Here is a 25,593-nt window from a genome sequence, read left to right on the forward strand (position 1 = left end):
TGCTCTTATTACAGAGCGAAGAGGCAAGGAGACATGGAGAGAGTGAAGGGTTGTGTGCGTGTATGTGGGCCCTCTTCTGACATGACATGCACTTATAGTACTCAAGCCAACAAGCATCTGAAATGAAGCAGCACGTGCAAAGACACACACATTGATTACACTGAAATGAGCCAACAGCAAACAAGATACAGGTCACATGACCTGAAAGAATGAAGCGTAGGAGCACACCAATGAGAAATCAATAGAAAAAAAAAAACACAAAGGAGAACGTGACAGTTTTAAAATGGGATTTTAAAAGCTAAATCATGTTATCTTCTATAAAAGAGGACCCCACACAAACCTAGTAATAGTCCATCCATCCTTAACATTTTCTACCATGTGTTCCTAGTAGAGTGTAAAAGTGACTGCCGACACAGATCAAGGTGATCCTGAACAACAGCTGTCCTGCATGCTTGGTCGGCGTTGCAACAAAGAACCCTGCTTATTATGTGTTCACCACTGTGGTCGAATAACATCACTGAATTGGAGAGAACCTTCTAAAATATTGAAACACGGTTTGATAAAAAATTGATGTTGGTAGGGAGAAGCGGTGTGAAAACAGGACATCTGGGGTGAGGGGGGTCTGGGCTGTTGAAGGTGTGACTGTTGACTTAGTATTATTTATTGATCGGGTGCAGGCTGGCTGGCTGGGATGGACCTTTTCCAGCTATTGCTTTTTCCTCTTGTTATTTTCAGACAAGCTTTTACTTAACGTTACTTTACATAAAATGATAGTACTGGGTGGCTGTTTGTACGGTTGGACATAGTACAGTCCACCACGTCAATATAGATCATGGGTGTCAAACTCTGGCCCGCCGTTTAATTTAATTTGGCCCTTGAGGCAATATCAAATTAACATTAGAGCTGGCCCGCCGGTAACACCACATTCACCGCTAATACTCATACTTGCCAACCCTCCCGATTTTTCCGGGAGACTCCCGAAGTTTAGTGCCCTTCCCGAAAATCTCCCTGGGCAACCATTCTCCCGATTTCCACCTGGACAACAATATTGGGAGCGGGCCTTAAAGGCACTGCCTTTAGCGTCCTCTACAACATGCCGTCACGTCCTCTTTTCCTGCATATAAACAGCATGCTGGCCAAGTCACATAATACATGCGGCTTTCACACACACGTGCTTGTTCAACAGCCATACAGGTCAGACTGAGGGTGGCCGTATAAACAACTTTAACATTTTTACAAATATGCGCCACACTGTGAACCCACACCAAACAAGAATGACAAAACACATTTCGGGAGAACACCCGCACCGTAACACAACATAAACACAACAGAACAAATACCCAGAATCTGTTGCAGCACTAACTCTACCGGAACGCTACAATATACACCCCCCGGTACCACCAAACCCCGCCCACCTCATTTTTATTTTATTTTCGAATTTATTAGCCTGTGGAAAAAGTTAATGTTGATATTTACCTCAGAAAGCTACAAATAGAAAAGAGTCAATAACTTTTTAAATTAAATTTTATTTAATATACCACTGATATTTCTTTGTTTTTTGAAAGTTGATTTTGCACTATTACGTTGTATAAGCTCTGCCTGTTTGCATGGGAGGAAGCCCGAGTACCCGGAGGGAACCCACGCAGTCACGAGGAGAACATGCAAACTCCACAAAGAGAGATCTGAAGCCCGGGATTGAACCCAGGATTACTCAGGACCTTCGTATATTGAGGCAGAATAACTAACCCCTGTACCACCATGCTGCCCTATTTAAGCCTTGCTTGTTCAATATTCATTGCAAAACTTGTTTGGGTCCCTATTAAAAGGTTAATTTGTTCAACCTTGGCCCGCGGCTTTGTTCAGTTTTAAATTTTGGCCCACTCTGTATTTGAGTTTGACACCCCTGATATAGTTTGTCATATTTCTTGGGTCTCGAGATTTATATATAAAAACAAAAGTTAAATAGCCGCCCTTCATCGCTCTGCTCATCTCTCTCAGTGGGAGACAGAGTGCTATGCCGCGCAATGGCACTATTTAAAGGCATATTTTGAAAGCTTTTTGTGGAATCTGTGTCAGTATGTACAGTCGCGATCAAAAGTTTACATACACTTGTAAAGAACATAATATCATGGCTGTCTTGCGTTTCCAATAATTTCTACAACTCTTTATTTTTTGGGATATAGCGATTGGAGCACATACCTGTTGGTCACAATCAACCTTCAAGAAGTTTGGTTATTTTATGAATTTATTATGGCCCTACTGAAAATGGGACCAAATCTGCTTAGTCAAAAGCATACATACAGCAATGCTAATATTTGGTTACACTTCCCTTGGCAAGTTACACTGCAATAAGGCAACCACAGAACTTTCCTCCAGAAGGTCTCATCTTTGTCCATGTGATGTCAGAAAAAAAATTCAGTTTGGCCACAATACCCAGCAATATGTTTGAAGGAGAAAAGGTGAGGCCTTTAATCCCAGGAACACCATTCCTACAATCTATCATGGTGGTGGTAGTACTATGGTCTGGGCCTGTTTTCCTGCTCATGGAACTGGTACTTTACAGAGAGTAAATGCGACAATGAAAAAGGAGGATTACCTCCAAATTCTTCAGGACAACCTAAAATCATCAGCCTGGAGGTTCGGTGTTGGGCGCAGTTGGGTGTTCCAACAGGACAATGACCGCAAACACATGTCAAAAGTGGTAAATCAATCGCTAAATCAGGCTAGAATTAAGGTTTTAGAATCGCCTTCCCAAAGTCCTGACTTAAACGTGTGGACAATGCTGAAGAAACAAGTCCATGTCAGAAAACCAACATATTTAGCTGAACTGCACCAATTTTGTCAAGAGTGGTCAACAATTCAACCAGAAGCTTGCCAGAAGCTTGTGGATAGCTACCTAAAGCCCCTTATTGTAGTGAAACTTGCCAAGGGACATATAACCAAATATCCTATTTCTCTCTGGCACTCATCGAGGGTGGACGCTCCCCTTTCCTCTCTTTTATCTCTCCTGCTTGCTTCTTTGTCTTCTCTTAACTTTCTTGTTGCCTCTTTTTGCACTGCTCTCCAAATGTAAACATTGGAACTATGGGGTTGGGGGAACCTGCTGTCGTGACGAAGCGGTTGTTGCTGGACACGTGACAGACTGTTGGGGAAAGAAGGAGTGCCGCGTGCCTGGCGACCCTTTTCTGTCGAGGACGTGAAGATATCTATCTATTTGGAATTATGACAACAAGACATCTGCTGATTGGAGTAAGCGTTGCTCTGGTTTGTCGACAAATCGGAAGTTGCTGGCAGTCTTCAAAGTACCCCAAAGCTGCCACAAATGATTTGAGGACGCGGGAAGAACTGTGGATCACATTGGACTGTCTACCCCACAGTTTTTGAGGACCAGTCATACAAACCCCAGTTCCATATAAGTTGGGAAATTGTGTTAGATGTAAATATAAACGGAATACAATGATTTGCAAATCATTTTCAACCCATATTCAGTTGAATATGCTACAAAGACAACATATCTGATGTTCTAAGTGATAAACACTTTTTTTTTTTGCAAATAATCATTAACTTTAGAATTTGATGCCAGCAACACGTGACAAAGAAGTTGAGAAAGGTGGCATTAAATACTGATAAAGTTGAGGGATGCTCATCAAAAAATTATTCAGAACATCCCACAGGTGTCCAGGCTAATTGAGAACCGGTGGGTGCCATGATTGGGTATAAAACATCTTCACAAAAATGCTCAGTCTTTCACAAGAAAGGATAGGGCAAGGTAGACCCCCTGCGTGAGCAAATAGTCAAAACAGTTTAAGAACAACGTTTCTCAAAGTGCAATTGCAAGAAATTTAGGGATTTCAACATCTACGGTTCATAATATCATCAAAAGGTTCAGATAATCTGGGGAAATCACTCCACGTAAGAGTCATGGCCGGAAACCAACATTGAATGACCGTGACCTTCGATCCCTCAGACGGCACTGTATCAAAAACCGACATCAATCTCTAAAGGATATCACCACATGGGCTCAGGAACACTTCAACAAACCACTGTCACTAAATACAGTTTGTCGCTACATCTGTAAGTGCAAGTAAAGCCCTACTATGCAAAGTGAAAGCAATTTATCAACAACATCCAGAAACGCTGCTGGCTTCCGAGATCATCTAAGATGGACTGATGCAAAGTGGAGAAGTGTTCTGTGGTCTGACGAGTCCACATTTCAAATTGTTTTTGGAAATATTCGACATTGTGTCATCCGGACCAAAGAGGAAGCGAACCATTCAGACTGTTATCGACGCAAAGCATCTGTTATGGTATGGGGGTGCATTAGTGCCCAAGGCATGGGTAACTTACACATCTGTAAAAGCACTATTAATGCTGAAAGGTACATACAGGCTTTGGAACAACATATGCTGCCATCTAAGCACCGTCTTTTACATGGGTGCCCCTGCTTATTTCAGCAAGACAATGCCAAGCCACATTCAGCACGTTACAACAGCGTGGCTTCGTAAAAAGGAGTGCGGGTACTTTCCTGGCCCGTCAGTAGTCCAGACCTGTCTCCCATCGAAAATGTGTGGCACATTATTAAGCGTAAAATACGACAGCGGACTGTTGTACGACTGAAGCTCTACATAAAACAAGAATGAGAAAGAATTCCACTTTCAAAGCTTCAACATTTAGTTTCCTCAGTTCCCAAATGTTTATTGAGTTTTGTTAAAAGAAAAGGTGATGCAACACAGTGGTGAACATGCCTGTGGAAGACTTCGTGCGGGTTCCATGGTTCTTGGAAACATGACATCTTTATCAGGTTTGATACGTCTTTATTTTAGACAATCAACAGTCCCGTGTGCTTTTCAACCAGGGTCTTTTTAATTGTCTGTATCGTGTTATTGGACTTTTGTGCTCGTCACAGTTTGTCCATAACAAACACCATGTTCAAACATAAAGGTGTCCATATGTGCACTTGGCACCAGGACACCCTAGGCCGCAGTTCCATGATCGACTTTGTAGTTGTGTCATCGGATTTGCGGCCTTATGTTTTGGACACTCGGGTGAAGAGAGGGGCGGAGCTTTCTACCGATCACCACCTGGTGGTGAGTTGGCTGCGATGGTGGGGGAGGATGCGGGGCAGACCTGGGAGGCCCAAACGCATTGTGAGGGTCTGCTGGGAACGTCTGGCAGAGTCTCCTGTCAGAGAAAGTTTCAATTCCCACCTCCGGAAGAACTTTGAGCGAGTCACGAGGGAGGTGCTGGACATTGAGTCCGAGTGGACCATGTTCCGCACCTCTATTGTCGAGGCGGCTGATCGGAGCTGTGGCCGCAAGGTAGTTGGTGCTTGTTGGGGTGGAAATCTTAAAACCCCTTGGTGGACACCAGCGGTGAGGGATGCCGTCAAGCTGAAGAAGGAGTCCTATTGGGTCCTTTTGGCTCATAGGACTCCGGAGGCAGTGGACAGGTCCCGACAGGCCAAGCGGTGTGCAGCTTCAGCGGTCGCGGAGGCAAAAACTCGGACATGGGAGGAGTTCGGGGAAGCCATGGAAAACGACTTCCGGACAGCTTCGAAGCGATTCTGGACCACCGTCCGCCGCCTCAGGAAGGGGAAGCAGTGCACTATCAACACTGTGTATGTTGCGGATGGTGTTCTGCTGACCTCAACTGCGGATGTTGTGGATAGGTGAAAGGAATACTTCGAAGACCTCCTCAATCCCACCAACACGTCTTCCTATGAAGAAGCAGTGCCTGGGGAATATGTGGTGGACTCTCCTATTTCTGGGAATGAGGTCGCTCCTCGGTGGCAAGGCCCCAGGGGTGGATGAGGTCCGCCCGGAGTTCCTTAAGGCTCTGGATGCTGTGGGGCTGTCTTGGTTGACAAGACTCTGCAGCATCGCGTGGACATCGGGGGCGGTACCTCTGGATTGGCAGACCAGGGTATTGGTTCCTCTCTTTAAGAAGGGGGACTGGAGGGAGGGTGTGTTCCAACTATCGTGGGATCACACTTCTCAGCCTTCCCGGTAAGGTTTATTCAGGTGTACTGGAGAAGAGGCTACGCCGGATAGTCGAACCTCGGATTCAGGAGGAACAGTATGGTTTTCGTCCTGGTCGTGGAACTGTGGACCAGCTTTATACTCTCGGCAGGGTTCTTGATAATGCATGGGTGTTTGCCCAACCAGTCTACATGTGCTTTGTGGACTTGGAGAAGGCATTCGACCGTGTCCCTCGGGAAGTCCTGTGGGGAGTGCTCAGAGAGTATGGGGTATCGGACTGTCTTATTGTGGCGGTCCGCTCCCTGTACGATCAGTGCCAGAGCTTGGTCCGCATTGCCGGCAGTAAGTCGAACACATTTCCAGTGAGGGTTGGACTCCGCCAAGGCTGTCTTTTGTCACCTATTCTGTTCATAACTTTTATGGACAGAATTTCTCGGCGCAGTCAAGGCGTTGAGGGGTTCTGGTTTGGTGACTGCAAGATTAGGTCTCTGCTTTTTGCAGATGATGTGGTCCTGATGGCTTCATCTGACCGGGATCATCAGCTCTCAATGGATCGGTTCGCAGCCGAGTGTGAAGCGACCGGAATGAGAATCAGCACCTCCAAGTCCGAGTCCATGGTTCTCGCCCGGAAAAGGGTGGAATGCCATCTCCGGGTTGGGGAGGAGACCCGGCCCCAAGTGGAGGAGTTCAAGTACCTTGGAGTCTTGTTCACGAGTGGGGGAAGAGTGGATGGTGATATCGACAAGCGGATCGGTGCGGGGTCTTCAGTAATGCGGACGTTGTACCGATCCGTTGTGGTGAAGAAGGAGCTGAGCCGGAAGGCAACGCTCTCAATTTACCGGTCGATCTACGTTCCCATCCTCACCTATGGTCATGAGCTTTGGGTCATGACCGAAAGGATAAGATCACGGGTACAAGCGGCCGAAATGAGTTTCCTCCGCCGTGTGGCGGGGCTCTCCCTTAGAGATAGGGTGAGAAGCTCTGCCATCCGGGAGGGACTCAAAGTAAAGCCGCTGCTCCTTCACATCGAGAGGAGCCAGATGAGGTGGTTCGGGCATCTGGTCAGGATGCCACCCGAACGCCTCCCTAGGGAGGTGTTTAGGTAGGAGGCCACGGGGAAGACCCAGGACACGTTGGGAAGACTATGTCTCCCGGCTGGCCTGGGAACGTCTCGGGATCCCCCGGGAAGAGCTGGACGAAGTGGCTGGGGAGAGGGAAGTCTGGGCTTCCCTGCTTAGGCTGTTGCCCCCGCGACCCGACCTCGGATAAGCGGAAGAAGATGGATGGATGGATGGATGGATGTGTCGTGTGCTCCAGTTTCAACTGCCGCCGCCTCCCGACTGCGGCCTTTTTAACAGAACGACAGGTGATTAGATGACCACTTTCAGCTGTGTCATCCACTCACCTGTCGCCAACCTCGAAGCCAGCTCTGCCACACCCCGCTTCCTCGCAGGTGCCCAGGCCACGCCCACCACAATGCCCTTTCCCAACTACTTTGGCACGTGTTGCAGCCATGAAATTCTAAGTTAATTATTTGCAAAAAAATAACAAAGTTTGAGTTTGAACATCAAATATAGTTTGTAGTGCATTCAATTGAATATGGGTTGAAAATAATTTGCAAATCATTGTATTCTGTTTATATTTACATTTAACACAATTTCCCAACTCATATGGAAACGTTGTTTGTATTTGATAATTTAACTCGTATAAAAAAGGTCTATCCTACTGTATTAATAAACATTATATTTTACAAGCAAATGTCACATTTATACAGCCATTTAAAAAAAAAACTGTAAAATGAAATATGTTAATTCTAACAATCTCGTCACCATCTTACTCTCATATTGCAATTAAGACAAAGAAAAGTCGACTGATGGATTATTAAGCGAGTGCTTTGACGGACTCAGTGGCCACAAACGAGGCAGGTGTTGCTTCCGCTCACCCCTTTTACACCCCCATTTGTCTTCCGCCCCGACTGCTCTTTCACTGACAATTAGCACATGGCCATGACTTCATCCACTAATCGCAATGAAGAGAGCTGAGAGGTTGTGCAGGCTGTGACACAACATGGATGGCAACTCCTGGACTGACTGACTTGTTCTTTCTGTCTCTAATTTTCAATGGGCCTGCTTAAGCAACACTGCTGCTGTGCAGATGTCTTATTGCAAATGAATGCGGCACATCTTATCATTATTAGCTACAGTACTGATTTTTTCTCCTAAGACCCTGCACACGCATGTGTGTCCTCTGCAGAGAACAATTAGTTTTTTTGTGTTTTATCTATCTTTTGTCAAAATTCAAAATTTTGAAATTAATAGCCTTTTTATGAATCTTTGCTGTAATTGGCATTAGGATGATTGAGGTTGAGGTCCCACCTATAGATAATATTCTAAAGGATGGGGGGAGGTACACTCCTTTGTCCACAACTGCATGAGAAAATAGTCAAACAGTTTAAGAACGAAATTTTGGGATTTCAACATCTATGGTCCATAATATCATCAAAATATTTCGAAAATCTGGAGAAATCACTCCACGCAAGCGGCATGGCCGGAAACTAACATTGAATGACCGTGACCTTCGATCCCTCGGACGGCACTGTATCAAAAACAGACATCAATATCTAAAGGATATCACCACATGGGCTCAGGAACACTTCAGAAAAACCACTGTCACTAAATACAGTTGGTCGCTACATCTGTAAGTGCAAGTTAAAGCTCTACTATGCAAAGCAAAAGCCATTTATCCACAACATCCAGAAACGCAGCCGGCTTCTCTGGGTCCGAGATCATCTAAGATGGACTGATGCAAAGTAGAAAAGTGTTCTGTGGTCTGACGAGTCCACATTTCAAAATGTTTTTGGAAATATTCGATATCGTGTCATCTGGACCAAAGGGGAAACGAACCATCCAGCATGTTATCGACGCAAAGTTCAAAAGCCAGCATCTGTGATGGTATGGGGGTGCATTAGTGCCCAAGGCATGGGTAACTTACACATCTGTGAAAGCACCATTAATGCTGAAAGGTACATACAGGTTTTGGAACAACAAATGCTGCCATCAAAGCGCTGTCTTTTTCATGGACGGCCCTGCTTATTTCAGCAAGACAATACTAAGCCACATTCAGCACATGTTACAACAGCGTGGCTTTGTAAAAAAAAGAGTGCGGGTACTTTACTGGGCCGCCGCCAGTCCAGACCTGTCTCCCATCTTGATTGTGTGGCGTACTATGAAGCGTAAAATACGACAGCGGCTGAAGCTCTACATAAAACAAGAATGAGAAAGAATTCCACTTTCAAAGCTTCAACAATTAGTTTCCTCAGTTTCCAAACGTTTATTGAGTGTTGTTAAAAGAAAAGGTGGTGTAACACAGTGGTGAACATGCCCTTTCCCAACTACTTTGTCACGTGTTGCAGCCATTAAAATTTTAAGTAAATTATTATTTGCAAAACAAAAAAAAGGTTATGAGTTTGAACATCAAATATCTTGTCTTTGTAGTGCATTCCAATTGAATATGGTTTGAAAATGATTTGCAAATCATTATATTCCGTTTGTATGTACTTCCAACACAATTTCCCAACTTACCGGTATATGGAAACGGGGTTTGTGTATATATATATATATTATATATACACAAATATAATATATATATTATATATATATATATATATATATATATATATATATATATATATATATATATATATATATATATATACAGTACAGGCCAAAAGTTCGGACACACCTTCTCATTTCAATGTGGTACACAATTATTTACAGTGTAGATTGTCACTGAAGGCTCTTGAAGCTCATTGAGAGAATATCAAGATTGTGCAAAGCAGTAATCTGAGCAAAATTTTGAAGAAACTAGAAGTTCAAAGTAGTTCAAACTACGAGTGTTCACAAAGTAGACAGAACAATAAATATTATTAACATCTTGAACCCTTTTTTTATTGAGACAAAGATTTTTTATGTATTTAATATTGTATGCTTACTATGGTATATTATTTATTTGTTCACTGTTCTGTTACAGAGAACAAGGAAATTGTATAAAGTTGCTATGGTATGAAAAGGAGTAGGATTAAATAAACTGCTTATTCCTACTCCTTTTCGGACGTGCTGTAATGAAACAACTGGAATTGTGTGATGCTGAAACTGAACTGAACTGAATAGGTTACGGTAGTTTTGTATTCAAATGTGGTTTAAAAGTACTTTCTTTCTACTGATCTAGATGGTCAAAACGTTGAATGATTTTCACAGCTGTCGTTAAATAAAATGGTACATCCTCTCAAAATGTGCAACCTCCAACCACTGTTGGATGTTTTCTTCACGTATAAACAAATTGTTCACCGTTAGTCCTTTTAGCTCCCATTTGCACAGTCAACACATTTCAGATTAACCTTAAAGATGGTGCTGCATTTTTTTAGTTTAGTCTCCAGTTAACAGTTTAGGTGTGCTCTCAGCCGATAGGCAACTAAAGCTACATAAACAAAATTAATTACATTCTATTTGTGGCCACATGGTTTGGCTGCTGCAGCAGTTTCAGTCATTCTTCCTGCCTGTTTGTATTTGGGTGATCGATTTACAGAGCGAGACAGTCAATTTAGCAATAATAGAAGAGCTGAGTGGGGGAGAAAAAACAAGCATATGGTACATCTACTTGTGTGCGCATATAGCTGTGAATTGATTTGCAATTTTACTGGCAGTGCACACGTGTATGGGAGCATTGTGCAAAGAACTTTAGATGGCAACAGGCCCCTGGCAGGCTGCAGAGCCAATCGAGTGTTTGTGTTTATCAGTGTGTGCACAATTCAAGTTCAATGCTTTGATAAATGTAAGTACAATAATATAAAGTCAAATGCTTATTACCATTTGTAGGCTTTGTTTTTCCCTACAAATGTCACACCCATCTAGTCAATATCATGCAGTTTGAATCCTAATGAGTGTATTTGATGAGATCGTATTTGTGTCCACTCAGTACACCATAGATTATTGATGTGGAGAAAACAAAAGCAGGTCGGTGGGTTGTAAGGTTATTTGCACTTTTCAAAGCCTATTGACTGCCTTGGTTGACATAGTAAGAGGCAAGACACTGACATGAGCCAGATAATTGATCCCAATGTGGAAATAAGAATCTTGTGTTTTATTTAGCTAAATGCAAAATGATCGAAATCCAATCTTGTGTCCATTTGCATAGATCCAAATGCATTGTACAACTGGCTTGCATGGCTAAATTTAGCAAATAAGACTTATCTATACATGATATTGAGTAAATGTACCCAAAGTCCATGCTGTAGTCAATAAACTTACAGTATAAATTGCTATTCTCTTGTGGGAAGACTTTTATACATGCACATGCATCCTTTGTTGTTGCCATTTCTAATACAATTTAGTGTATAGTTCAAACTTATAACTGTCAGTAGACTCGATATAGAGGGGCTAAAAACTCTAACAAAGATGGTGTAAAGAGGACGCGGTGCGGTCCAGGTCGAGGCACGTAAAAAGGACCTGCCCACAAAACGCCGCATCCCGAAGAGACTGTCTAAAAGCAGCTTAAAATGGTCTGAAAACATAATCAATGCAAAATGTTGACCAAAGAACCACCATTGCATGTTATGTAGACCACAAGAAAGTGTGTTAAATGTAGGAAAAATAAATAATATTATGAAATAAATTGTTTTTTGCCATCAAAGTCCTCCTGTCTATTGGGATTAGTACCCGAGTTAGTAAAAATGAACTAAAACAACAACAAAAATGTTTTGACAACAGTTATATCAATCTGATCACTCCACAATTGATCATATAGTGATACTATCCTTTGAGTAAACACCACCAATTTACAGAGCGATCCGCCCTCCTCAACTAATTCTTAATATTGTTTCGAGCCAGCTTAGTTTAGCTCAGTCGTTCTCAAGCAGTGGGGGAAGCCCCCTTTTGGGAAGGAGGGGGGGGGGGGGGGGGGGGGGGTTAGGGGAACATTTTTTATTTTTTTTGCTGTACCAGATTATGATGAGCGCATGTCCCACTTGGCTTCACGGTAAACACAATGGGGGACAAGGACAAACTGGTGTGTTGTTTCCTTTATTTTTTATAACCTTACAATGGTATGCAGAGGTATTGTCATAACAAATTAATCGACAGAATATACTATTTTTAGTCATGGTGGAGAGTGGGGGGCGCAAAATATTTTTTTCTTCCTGGGGGGGCGTAACAGAAAATATTTGAGAAGCACTGGTTTAGCTAATAGTATTGCTGCGCTTGGTTTGCTCATCTGTGTGTAACATGTTTAGCCTCGTTCTCCAGTAATATCATTACTTGATAATGATACTTCAAATATTAAGAAATGCAGTTTATTTGCTGTAATTCAGGTGATTAGTATTAGTTTAGGAGAGCGTGTCCACACTGTGTACGGAGACACATAATTAGCTGCTAGCTGCTTGTCAGCTTAAGACAATTGGTGTTTGTGATCGGCATTAAAAGACATTTAATCAGCAATGGCCGATCACATATTTTTTCATGAAAATAAATTTCAGCTGTACAAAAACACATTAATGATGCATGATAACCATGATGGTCGGTAACAGTGACTGAAGTACTGATGTCAACCAAAGCTCCTCATCCCACCCCCGGATTGTAAATAATGTAAATAATTCAATGTATATACTATGATGATTAACTTGTGTGATATGCTATTAGTATATATTTGTACCATTAATTATTAACGTGGACCCCGACTTAAACAAGTTGAAAAACTTATTCGGGTGTTACCATTCTTTGGTCAATTGTACGGAATGTATACAGAACTGTGCTATCTACTAATAAAAGTTTCAATAAATCAATCAATCAATCAAACATGTGGCTAACCTAAGTAGCTTAACCACATTTCCCAGTAGCTTGGCAGTAGCTTTACTACTTTTTGAACGAGAAGCGATTCCTTAGTTATTTTTAGACCCATATCGCGAGGTAGCTTATATCAAAGCTACAGGCTACAAGAAGAGAAGATGAACTATGATTAGAGGCAAAAAAAAAAAAAAAATTATAAAATACAATGACTTAGATAAATGAGAACATCCATACATAGGCAGAAAATCCATTATGGTAGGTTGGTGTTCCAATGAGGCAGCACGGTGGGAGAGGGGTTAGTGCGTCTGCCTCACAATACGAAGGTCCTGAGTAGTCCTGGGTTCATACCGGGCTCAGGATCTTTCTGTGTGGAGTTTGCATGTTCTCCCTGTGACTGTGTGGGTTCCCTCCGGGTACTCCGGCTTCCTCCCACCTTCAAAGACATACACCTGGGGATAGGTTGATTGGCAACACTAAATTGGCCCTAGTGTGTGAATGTAAGTGTGAATGTTTATCTGTGTTGGCCCTGCGATGAGGTGGCGACTTGTCCATGGTGTACACCGCCTTCCGCCCGATTGTAGCTGAGATAGGCACCAGCGCCCCCTCCGCGACCCCAAAGGGAATAGGCGGTAGGAAATGGATGGATGGATGGGTGTTCCAATGATGAGTCACAATTGGCCAAGGTTAGGGTGAAACATTGCGGACTGGCCAATCAAGGCAATATAAAGTGGGTCATCAAAACTCCTAAGAAAAATCCAAACAGTCATGCACTCATGTCACATGACGACAAAAGAGTCAGAGACAGAGGGACGTTTAAAGCTAACGCCTCAAAAAAGAAACAAACTGGAAAATTGAAGAATGATTCTCTCCTGAGGATTAGATTTTTACTTTCGAGACCCAAAATAATGCGTGTTCTTGGTCATATTTAGGCAAATATATGCGTTAAGAAAAAACAATGTTCTAATCGTAGTTTTTAGTTGTTTACTCTACAAACCCAAATCATAACTGCTCTCTTTATCTAAGACGTCCAACACAATCTTAGGCACACACATCAAGGTGTGTAGAGTTCATGAAGCTTTACCCCACATAACCGTTGCCAACTGTTCCCAAACAACACACAAAATAAATAGCATTATAGGGGTGGGCAAAAAAGGCAAACTAAATAAATACATACAGTGGAGTGTGGGGACCCCCAGAGGTAGTTGAAGGATGTCCCCAGCTAAATGACACAAAGTTAATTGTAATTGCCCCTTATTGGGTCCATTTATACACTCTCAGTTTTGTTAAATTATCCTAAAGTGAGTATTATGCTGTTTATGTGGGCATATAAAACACTGTAGCTTTTGCCCGGTGTCATGAGGATTGGTCAATTGACAATCCCTTAATCTAAACAAGCAACCACAGCCATCTCTGCCAACCAACAACGCAGCTCTCACCCATTATATGCATGTCAATTAATAAATGTTCGGCCCACTATATCTAAAGTATGCTTTGAGTTTTCTGCGATTGAGTTTGACAGCCTGTATCTATAACCAACAGGCAAATAATCAAACAGCAACTCAGCATTCACCACCTTGTTCATTCACTTACACATTAACATATTCATTTTGTTTATTTTAAAGTGAGTGTCTGTTGCTTCAAAGAATTATATGTATTTTTCAATTGTTTCCTGTGTTTATTAGAAAGTCATTGCGTTCACCAGTAGTCTTTGCAGCCCTCTAGTGGAGATGCATAGATTATAATTGAATTTATCCTGCCTGTGAGTGTCATGGAAAAGCATCATCATTGGTTAATGGTATGTATTACAAATACCTACTTGTTGCATTATGGCTGTTAAAATTAGCTAGACGTTTGCTCCATTATAAGACGTAATTAAGCAACAACATTGGAAGAAAAAGGGCAAATGTCTAATATTCTGCACTTACTCAGGCAATGGTTAGAGCTCCTTGACAAGGAGCGGCACTGACCTGGACCTTGTGTTGAAGTGCGCAAACAGTTCCTCCCTTATGTTGCAGGCTGACGTCACAAGTTGACAACAGCTTTGGTGAGAGAGAAGTGCACTCTAGCTCTGTCCAATAACAGCTACTTCATTCAAGACACAGACTCCTCCTTTGGGGAACCCATTACCCCTCAGACGGATCTTTTTAGGTAACGACTTCCGGACGTGCCACATGTGCTGCAGGAGGCTGTTCCTTCATGTTCAGCGCCTCCGCTAGTTTCTTCCTCTCTGTCCGGCACTTTCTCCGGCAGTCATCACATAGATCGCATGACTTGATTAAATGAAACATCTTTGGGATAGGTGTAGGCTTGATGATTTTCGGCGGGGGGATGGGATTCCTGTCTAGGTTGGCTTTCTTCAGATTCTGGAGCTGCGCGAGGCACTTGGGGACTTGGGAAAATTTGTTGTCGGAGAGGCCGATGTAGGTGAGCTCCTTCAAGTCCCCGATGGTGGAGGGGAGCGTCTGAAGCATGTTGAGACCCAGGTGGAGCGTGCGGAGATTCTGCAGCAGGCCGATCTCCTTGGGGACGTGTGTTAGACGGTTGTTGCAGCAATTTAAAGTGAGCAGGTTTTTCAGTAGACCGATTGACGGAGGAAGCACCTCCAGCTGTTGTCAAAAAACAGGCAGTTATAACATACACTATTCAACATGACTAATACTGTGATTTATTTGAATGCCACTGGGATTGAGAGTGCGCCATACATGTTTAGTGCTATTTAGGGATTAGCGATATGTCTTAATATCTACACTGCGATATATATTGCAACCTCCTCTTATTAAGTTAAAGTACCAATAATTTACCATGAATTGATTAACATGGACTCCCGACTTAAACAAGTTGAAAAACTTATTCGGGTGTTACCATTTAGTGGTCAATTATACGGACTATGTACTGTGCAATCTACTAATACAAGTTTCAATCAATCAATGTCACACACACACACTAGGTGTGGTGAAATTAGTTCTTTGCATTTGACCCATCTCCTTGTTCACCCCCTGGGAGGTGAGAGGAACAGTGATCAGCAGCAGTGACCGCGCCCAGAAATCATTTTGGTGATTTAACCCCCAATTCCAACCCTCGCTGCTGAGTGCCAAGCAGGAAGGTAATGGTTCCCATTTATATAGTCTTTTAAATGACCTGGCCGGGGATTGAACTCACGACCTAACGATATATATCACAATATATAACTTCGAATATAAATGATAATAAAACCATTTCCAAATAGATTATAAAAGTTCCCTATTTGGCTTCTGACATAAATTGAGACATATTGTGTAATTTCCGGCTATATATATTATCTATTTGCGAATGTATTGTTGATAAATACATAACAGTCCCCTAAATCAATAAGATGTAGCTGTGAATCCTTGGATTAATTGAGGATGGACAGAAAAAAATTGGTTATCACGCTTAACTAAAAATCAATTGGCAGGTTTTTGTCCTTAAAACCAGTGTCGTGCGTGAAAATGGTCACACGTTTGTTACGTTATTTACGTAGCTGGAGACGAGAATAGACGTAGATACATGGATGGGGTGTGGCGCGATACTAGCAATCATTTGAAATGTTATCTTCCAAAAAAAGTCGAGTGACGAAGTCAAGATACGTAACGTCAACACATCGTCTCCGTGCTGTGTCGTCCATCAATATTGTAACATCTCAAGGACTGGAAGCTCAGACATATTCCCACTTTATTTTACAACATGCAACTTTCTCATGCAACGGGCTCAATTGTCATGTCCCGCTCTCCTTTCAGGCAAGATTCAAACAACAGTTCACCTCCATAACACATGTCATTTCCCATCCTTGTCCTGGAAGTCCCGCAGCCCTGTCAAGCCATTGGCTAAAACCCGTAGACGTCTGTGACGACACAGACTTGACTCGTGGAAGAAAAAAAATTTGACATGTGTTTGCCTTTTTACTTCATAAAACATCTTTGGGGATACAGTATATGGTGTTTTAAAATGGTGAAAATACTGGAAGCATGTCACATTTATAGAATGTGTCTTTTTATATTTGAAGATGAATACGCCTATGGGTGTTCTCATTCATCACGTTATTGTTATTCCCATGGCATTCAACTGATCAGTTGTCTTAATAGACGTTTGGCTTCTCATCCAAGTAGTTTTCATCACGTTATGTTCATAGACTTACGTTGGATAGACCTCGGCTGAGCGCTCGGTGCCAAGGTCCTAACTATTTTCCGCTAACATGAAGAGTGTATACACAAAATGGGAATGAGTTTCTTCTTTTGTGGTGCAAAAAAAAAAGTGTCCAACAAATGTTAATCATAGAATTGAATCTTATTGAATCGTTGATATACTAAATTGAATCACATCGGATCGCTCTGTTTTATAAATAAATATTTTTTTTATCTCATTGTAACCATGTATCGAGATGCGAATCGAATCGTCCATCACAAAGGGTTTTATATCCCTAGTGAGTGTAGCTTTTTTTCCGGCGCATTTGCGTTGGCTGAAAATAAACTACATCTCCCAAAATCCTCTGCGCATTTTGGGAGATTCTCTCTCAGATTACCAGCAAAATTTATCACCGCGCACCTATGTATGATGCCACGACTCGTTTTATTAATACCACTGTAGTTTGTATTCACACTCCTTTTTTAAATAAACTGTTCAAGAAAAACTAGTAAGTCCAAGGGACGGCGTGGCGCAGTGGAAGAGTGGCCGTGCGCAACCTGAGGGTCACTGGTTCAAATCCCACCTAGAACCAACCAACCGTTGTGTCCTGAGCAAGACACTTCACCCTTGCTCCTGATGGGTGCTGGTTGGCGCCTTGCATGGCAGCTCCCTCCATCAGTGTGTGAATGTGTGTGTGAATGGGTAAAATGTGGAAGTAGTGTCAAAGCGCTTTGAGTACCTTGAAGGTAGAAAAGCGCTATACAAGTACAACCCATTTATCATTTAAAGCGTCCTTCTTTCCTTTTAGGCGTGACCACAACAAAGTGACTGTAACACTAACAAACAGACAAAAAAAAAAATCGTAGCGAAAATGTAACTTCTTCGGCGGAAGTAATAAAGCGCGCTACGTTCGACTCGAGCATTCCAGGCCAAAACAGACTCGGTCAAGACGCACTGCGCCGAGGGAAAATATAATTTTAAAGCCAGCGAGGCTAAACATCAATTTGTAAGGTATTTACATTATTAAAAGTTAAATTGTAAGTTGACTTTTCTGAGAAACAGCATTTTTCCAAACTGATATAAAAAAGTCTACTGCATAGGACCCACTTCTCAAAAAGTAAAAGTTGAAAGAACACTAAAATGAACATTAGTGTTTTACACTGGATGTTTACGTTTTTACTTTAAAGACACTCAACTGTAAAACCTATTTAATATTTGCTTGAAACATTAGATGTTTCTGCATGATTTGTTGCACTTAAAACTACATGTTTGTAAAAATAAATATGATGACATGATTATATGAGCATTATGTTTTTGTTCAATTACAGTAAGTGTGTTTATATTACACATTCCTGCCACTTCATTCTACTATTGCATTTTTAAGTCTTTTTTTTTTTTACATATTCCACAATAATATCGTACTGTGGCTTTAATACCGTGATAATATCATTTTGATATTGTTATATTTTTAGTATTGATCCAATGACGAGTAGTTACACGGGCAGTATTGATCTTACCAATGCTGACACTTTTACTTCAAATGTTTAGTGTAAGTGTTGTTGAAACTTACACTTAATATTTTTGTTTTAAGGGGTTAATATTTTTTGTTGAAAATGATTATGGTTGTGAATTCATGTTACATTTTTCGTAAATAAGACACATTTTGTTCACTATAAAAAGGGCAATTTATTTCCTTTGTTACACCGCTATTCTCGCGAGGTTTTGGTTTAGTATTAGGGGTTGCGAGACCTGCATTCGCCCAGACATGCAAAAGACTTTGAGGAAGCCATCAGCAGCAGCAAGACCATTTTGCTAGGTATTTGTCATTATGTGTCGAATTGTTCTGTATATTTGTAAAGAACATTGGTTTAATTGTTGTACGCTCATTTAGTATGCACAAGACTGAAATATTTGCTGCCCAAGAACCTCCGAAATGGCAGGCGGCCACGAGGTAGCTATTTTGTTTAGCACTTTATTTGCCTGTGACTGAACTATGTCTAAAGCATTGTATTTCATGTCTTGTCCTGTAATTTTAACGGCATAAACCCAAGTAAAGAGCCCGTCTTTAAGAAGCCGTGCCTGTGTTGTCATTTCAGAGCCACATTTAGGATCATGGAAAGAGTAATTTTTTGATCAAAATTATGAATCAGACAAAAACACAGGATGTGTAATATTGAAATTATTTCCTTATCTACTTGTATTACATACAATATTTTAAGCAAAATAAAGTTAATCGAGCAAAATAAGTAAACATAAGCAAACACTACAGTACTACAGGATCTGATTTAAATCCTTTGGTTTTTGCCCTCAAAGTCCTCCTACATGCAGAAACATATTTTCTAAGTTTATTAAAAATTACAAACACAACAAAAAATATTTTGTAATAGTAAAAAATACATGTATTTCATCACAATAATATTGATTCAATACTTCCTATTGTTACTGTCGATATGTGTATCAATCCACCCACCCTTATTCACATTCAAGAGCTCTTGCTTCGTAGTTAGCTATGATTTTTTGTATCCTCATTTGACATGTAGTGTAGCATGTTTAGCTATTCCTCATCTTCTAGTGATAATGATATCTTTAAGAAATGTATTTCACTTGTGATTTTGAAACTGCACTATATAGGGACATTAGCTGCTAGCGAGGATGCTGCATTGCCGTTGAGGACACCATTATTCGCTTGTAGATGTAAACCAAAGTCATAGTTGCATCAATACAAACTGGAATTACTAGTATTCTCTGAATCGTTGAAATCGGCTTTGTTTGTTGTGTTCCACGTACGAGTAGAGGAACAGTCATTGTCACATAGCTTTTCAGGCTCAAATAACTTTTGTTTACACACACAGGCTTATTACTGACTTTCCTATCCGAGTACTCAAACAAGTTTTCAAGCCCCACATTGGCATGGATGAGTAATCTAATAAAATATACAAATCATGTTGAATCCAAATATCAATGTCTTATAAAGCTCCCATCATACTCACATAGTTGCTGTGCAGGTCCAAATTGTGGACGTTGTTGAAAACGTCAAAAAAGTCAGGAAGCTTCTTGATCAGGTTCCGGCTCAGGAGGATTTCATCGATTCGGCAAAGCTTATCGATGCATTCTGGCACTATTGTGAATCCCTTGAAGCTGAGATTGAGGCGCTGTTTGCCATCTGGTGCCAGCTCTATGCAATTCTGCGCCATTTGCAAGTCAAAAACCCTGGCTTTGGGTTTGTTGCCTTTCTTACTCTTGGGCATGCTTGTGCAATGTGATGTCCTGACAAAATGTCAGGGCCTGTCTGCGCTGTTCAGTAAAATACCAAAATAAAAATCGAATAACAAAATGTCAATGAAAATTAATGTTGTTTGTAATGTAAAAAACATATCTAATTTTAATAATAATAAAACTGGATTATATTAATGTCTTACCTGCATTAAGAAATCAGCCTTAAAATGTTCAGAGGATTGAGTTTCTTCAACTCATCTGCCAAACTGTGGATTACATAAAATGACACTGACACATAGTTAATAATGTCTTTTTATGTCCGTCTGTTGTAAGCTAAACTGCGGATTCACTGGAACAAACATAGCATTTGTGTTCTTGTGTTTCCAAGCAACTGCCTCAGTTGTTTCTCATTGTTAAACAGGACAGCTACATTTCACAATATATCATAACTACTCTGGTCCATAGTTCAGCAACTGCTTAAACAAATAGTGATCAATCAGCCCTAAAATCACATCCTAAAACAATGAATTGAAAATTAATTTTACACACCATAAAAAAGCATGTGAAATCACATGTATGACTTGCTCTGCAGCTCAGGGGGGACATGACCAAACAATACTGATGCATTGCAGCATTTCTTCACCTAAAATTGAACAAAATACATGGATTTCAACCAATGCAAACCTAGGGCCCAAAACAGGCAATACATGTGCAGCTTATGTGATGATTGTTCAGTTTGATGGTCTGATATTTCACCAAGACGTTTTATGCATGTTTTTTCTTTATAAAATTGCACTGTGGTGTTGATTGCAACACTGTTATAATATGATAAAATACAATATGATATAAAAATAAAGTACACACTTTCTCTTAAGAACTCTTAATATATCTGCTATTTTTAACAGAGCGTACTCCCAGTGGCTTACTATGCTTTTTCCATTAGAAACGACTGAAACTCATTCTCTATAAGAACTGACTAAAACTCATTCTTGCTGATTGAAAGACAAGAAAATGTTGTTTTGGTGTAATTGTGCTCCTGACCACAAGATGGCGGCAAAAACATGTAGTAGAAAATGGATGGATGGCCAAGCTTGTAACACAAAAATATGATATATATATATATATATATATATATATATATATGTGTATATACACATCTATACATATATACACACATATTTACATATATACTAGGGGTGTAACGGTACACAAAAATTTCGGTTCGGTACGTACCTCGGTTTAGAGGTCACGGTTCGGTTCATTTTCGGTACAGTAAGAAAACAACAAAATACAAATGTGTTGGTTATTTATTTACCAAATTTGTAAACAATGGCTTGATCCTTGTAACATTGGAAACACTATAATAATTCTGCCCACGTTAATCCACATTAAACTGCCTCAAATTGTTGCTTAGATGAAATAAAATGACACAACTTTGTACAGATAAAAAGTGCAACATTGAACAGTTTCAAGTCCACTCATCATGCTTAATTTATTACAGCATTGGGGAAGCCTGTAGTTGATTTGTATTATGTAAATATTATATTTGTATCAACATGAGATAGCAGGGACCCTGCCATTCGAAACCAGGCTGCTACATTACTAATGATTAATGTAACTATTGCTGAAAAAAAATCATACAATATCAATAGCAGAGACTATTCATCCCTGAACACCTTGGAGTTCATGTAGGCTTTATGATGCACTTACATTAGTATATACACTATCAGAGACAGAAACTCTTCATTTAATATAATGTACTTTTTTGCTGCTTTAACACACCTCAATCAACACTGTCCGTTACACACACACACACACACACACACTCACACACACACACACACACACACATGCGCACTCTCACACGCACGTACACACGCACACACCCCAAAATGTGCTAACGTTACGCTAAAAGATAACTAGCCTTCACTTCAAACTAGGACTGCGAGTGAGTTCAGCTGCAGTTTGTTTCTAGAAGGTCAACGGGCTCATAGTGATGTTTAGAAAGTATTTGACTTGGAAGTGTTTAGTATAATTCGGGGAGAGTCCGTTGCTCCCCTGCTAAAGACCTATCTGCTCGACGCTGAAGCGCTGACGACATACGCTCTGAATACGCACTGCTGATTGGCTTGTTACCGCTACGATTGTAACCAATCAGATGGTTGTGTGGGAGGGACAATGCAGGGTGATGTGTACAGACAGAGACGAGGCAGAACGGAGCGGAGCAGCTTGTTAAGACTTTAGTATAGGCGGCTACATCATATGTCCGTGTGGAACTCGTTCGGTACTCCTCCGCACCGAACCGGAACCCCCGTACCGAAACGGTTCAATACAAATACACGCACCGTTACACCCCTAATATATACACATATATAAATATATATACATATGTGTATATATATATGTATATATGTGTATATATGAATATGTATATACATGTTTATTTACATTTATATGTGTATGAATATATATATATATATATATATATATATATATATATATATATATATATATATATATATATATATATATATATATATATATGTATATGCATGTATACATATATATATGTATATAGAAATGCCAGTTTCCATTTTCTTTCTACTTTCTAATGCACTGATGGCTCACACATATAACATGTAACATAATGTACATACTTGTTCACCTTGAATTAACCTTTTCAGCTCCTAAACTAAAGCGTATGTATTGTACTGTGTTTGATTTCCCTGACATTATTTTCAATATTTTAATCTCACAACTGTTTGAATCTGTATTTAGCAAAAAAAAGGAAAAACGGGAAAAACTGACCTTATTCCTCTGACTTCTGCTGAGCAAGGGACATTTCCAGTCTGACCCATTTTCCATACTTCAATAAGATACTGCTATATCACACTAACACACATACATACAGACATACATGTACACACAGTCAGCAGCAATGATAAAGTGTCAAACATTACTAAGCTGTGAGTTGTTTACCTAACGTCAGCTTGCTAGTTCATTTTGAATTGCACATAAGCTGCGTCGAAACAACTAGGAAATTTGAAAGTCAAAACTGCTACCTATTCTATAGGCAATTCACAATTGTGTAAAATGTGCCGTAATGTTTACTTGTGACATTATAAACCCCCCACGACCCCAAACGGGACCAGTGGTACAAAACTGGATGGATAGGAGAGTTGATACTCACAGATGATGGATGGATATGCTATCCCATAGAAGGATAGCATAGTGTGGCTATCGCTAACTAACTAGCCGCTATTACTGCTCGCTGTTCATCGCCTTTTTATACTAATAAATCAATAAATAAATGTTTGACTGCACTACACGTAGAAAATGCCAGAAAACGTGTGCGCCACACATGACGTAAACGGAATTTCGTGGGCTTATTTTTCGTTTGTATGTTTGTCTTCAGAGTGGTAACTATTCCATATGGGTGACGTCACAGCGCGAGTGCTCTTGTCAATCGAGATGTGTTTGTGACACTCGGAAAGAGCTGGGCATTATTTTACAACTGGTCATGTACGGGAAAATTTAAGTGGAAATACCTTTAAACATATTGTCACAGTTTAATAAACTGTATTTCAACCACATGGTTTTTTTTTAAGGCGGACATCATGTTTGTTTAGAATTTACAACACAGGTACGACGTCATTGACATCTGGAAAGTTGTAATTTCTGAGGTAAAGTGAACTCGGGGAAATAATACAGTAGGAGACGCCAATTTACCACTAGATGGCACTGTTTATGTAAAATTAGTTCAATACCTGTTTGACAAGGAAATCTGCGTTTTGTGCAGTTTTGTATTATGTATTATTACTGTTATACTTATTCGAAGTAAATATAACATGGAAACACTAATCCAGCAAACTCGTTTTCATGATTATGATTGACAGAACATTGATACAGCATTTAGTTTACAAGGTGATAATACTAATGTGCTAATACATTTGATATACTTTTCAAAAATGTTCTCATTATTTGCATTTTCACTTTTATTTTAATGCCAGGTTTGATGGGAACCACTTTGATCAAAGGGCTTAAGTATGTAACCTATAGGATCATTAGACTTAGACAAACTTTTCAAGGGAAATTGTACCACACAGTAGCTCAGTTACAAAATATGGAAAGAGTAAGGATGGAAAGGATAATAAAAGGTATAAAGTAGACTAAAAATGTACCATAGTAGCAGTGTAAAATACAATATATATGTGTTGGCCCTGTGATGAGGTGGCGACTTGTCCAGGGTGTAACCCACTTTACGCCCAAGTGCAGCTGAAAGGCTCCAGCAACGCCTCACCACCCTGAAAAGGACAAGCGGTAGAAAATTAATGGATGGATGGATATTATATTATTATTAGGCACTGAGTGAGCACAATATGTCCATCATGTCCTCATGTGTCATGTCTTTTATTTTTTATTTTTTTTCCGGACTATAATGTGCAACAATATTATATGTATGTGTATATGTATTCATATGTATGCATATGTGCATGTGTGTGGATATATATACATATATATAGATACATCTCTTATTTTTATCTTTTTTTTACTATTTATATTACCATATTGTACATGCACCTTAAGGGATCTGCTCCAATTTTGTTGTTCTTTGAACCTGTTCACTGCAATAATGACAATAAAACTCTATTCTATTCTATTCTATATTATAGGGTGTACTCCGCCTACCGCCCGAATGCAGCTGAGATAGGCTCCAGCACCCCCAGCGACCTCGAAAGGGACAAGCGGTAGAAAATGGATGGATGGATTATATTTTTTATATAATAAATACAATATATAACAAATCCCAATTAGCATGTACAATTACAGTATCATCAGGACCATGACTCTTAAGTTAGTGAACTATTATTTATGCATGTTGAGTGTAAGCAGGACACTTAAATGGACACAAGAGTCACAGCTTATTGGATAACGTTTGAGATGGGAGTCACCATGCAGGCAAAGACGTTCATGTGTTTGTCAAATTTTAGAAATGGATGTGGCTTTGCTGTCCAAAAATGATATGCCTGGAATGTTGTTTTTGCTGCGACACTCGTGGTGGTTTAGGAAGGCCATTCCTTTGGAGGAGGCTGGGTCACACTCCAGTCGGAAAGGCTGACCATTGGCGGGAAGATATTTCTTAAGGGTTTGCGCGAGACAACTTTTTTCCGTTTGGTAAGTCGTCAGATGTTTCCATATGACAAGAAAAAACATCTTGCTTGAGGAATTAAAAAAATAAATCAATGCAGAATTCATAGAACTTTCCATTGGAATTAGGGGTGCACGATATAGTTATTGCGCCGATTAGAGGAACTACGACGTCACATAACATCCATTTATAAAAAATTATAGCTTTCACATTCAAATTGATACAGTACCAATTCTCGATACATGGGAATCAACACCGGAACTTTTTGTGT

General features: G+C 40.4%; 1 protein-coding gene across 2 annotated transcripts; it reads right to left on the reverse strand.

The window, feature by feature from the left end:
• Window positions 1–14,050: 14,050 nt before the first annotated feature.
• lrrc18b (leucine rich repeat containing 18b) lies at window positions 14,051–23,629 on the reverse strand. Of its 2 annotated transcripts, XM_061907342.1 has the most exons (6): window positions 23,364–23,629; window positions 22,982–23,065; window positions 20,723–20,816; window positions 20,377–20,439; window positions 19,948–20,251; window positions 14,051–15,423 (listed from the first exon to the last, which is right to left on the reverse strand). In XM_061907342.1, the coding sequence occupies exons 5-6, from the start codon at window positions 20,203–20,205 to the stop codon at window positions 14,962–14,964; spliced, it is 720 nt and encodes a 239-aa protein (XP_061763326.1). In that variant the 5' UTR covers window positions 20,206–20,251; window positions 20,377–20,439; window positions 20,723–20,816; window positions 22,982–23,065; window positions 23,364–23,629; the 3' UTR covers window positions 14,051–14,961. The 2 variants fall into 2 exon arrangements, with proteins under 2 accessions (XP_061763326.1, XP_061763327.1); XM_061907343.1 differs by lacking the exon at window positions 22,982–23,065.
• Window positions 23,630–25,593: the final 1,964 nt, after the last annotated feature.

This window comes from Nerophis ophidion, linkage group LG08 (genome assembly GCF_033978795.1).
Source record: "Nerophis ophidion isolate RoL-2023_Sa linkage group LG08, RoL_Noph_v1.0, whole genome shotgun sequence".
Taxonomy (NCBI): domain Eukaryota; kingdom Metazoa; phylum Chordata; class Actinopteri; order Syngnathiformes; family Syngnathidae; genus Nerophis; species Nerophis ophidion.

What these genes read in the sequence shown, in the direction of transcription:
- lrrc18b (XM_061907343.1), bottom strand. Translation starts at nt 20,205, where the DNA reads ATGCCCAAGAGTAAGAAAGGCAACAAACCCAAAGCCAGGGTTTTTGAC. An exon ending in TGGACCTGCACAGCAACTAT is followed by an intron (nt 15,424 to 19,947) that starts GTGAGTATGATG and finishes TTTTGACAACAG; the next exon opens with CTGGAGGTGCTTCCTCCGTC.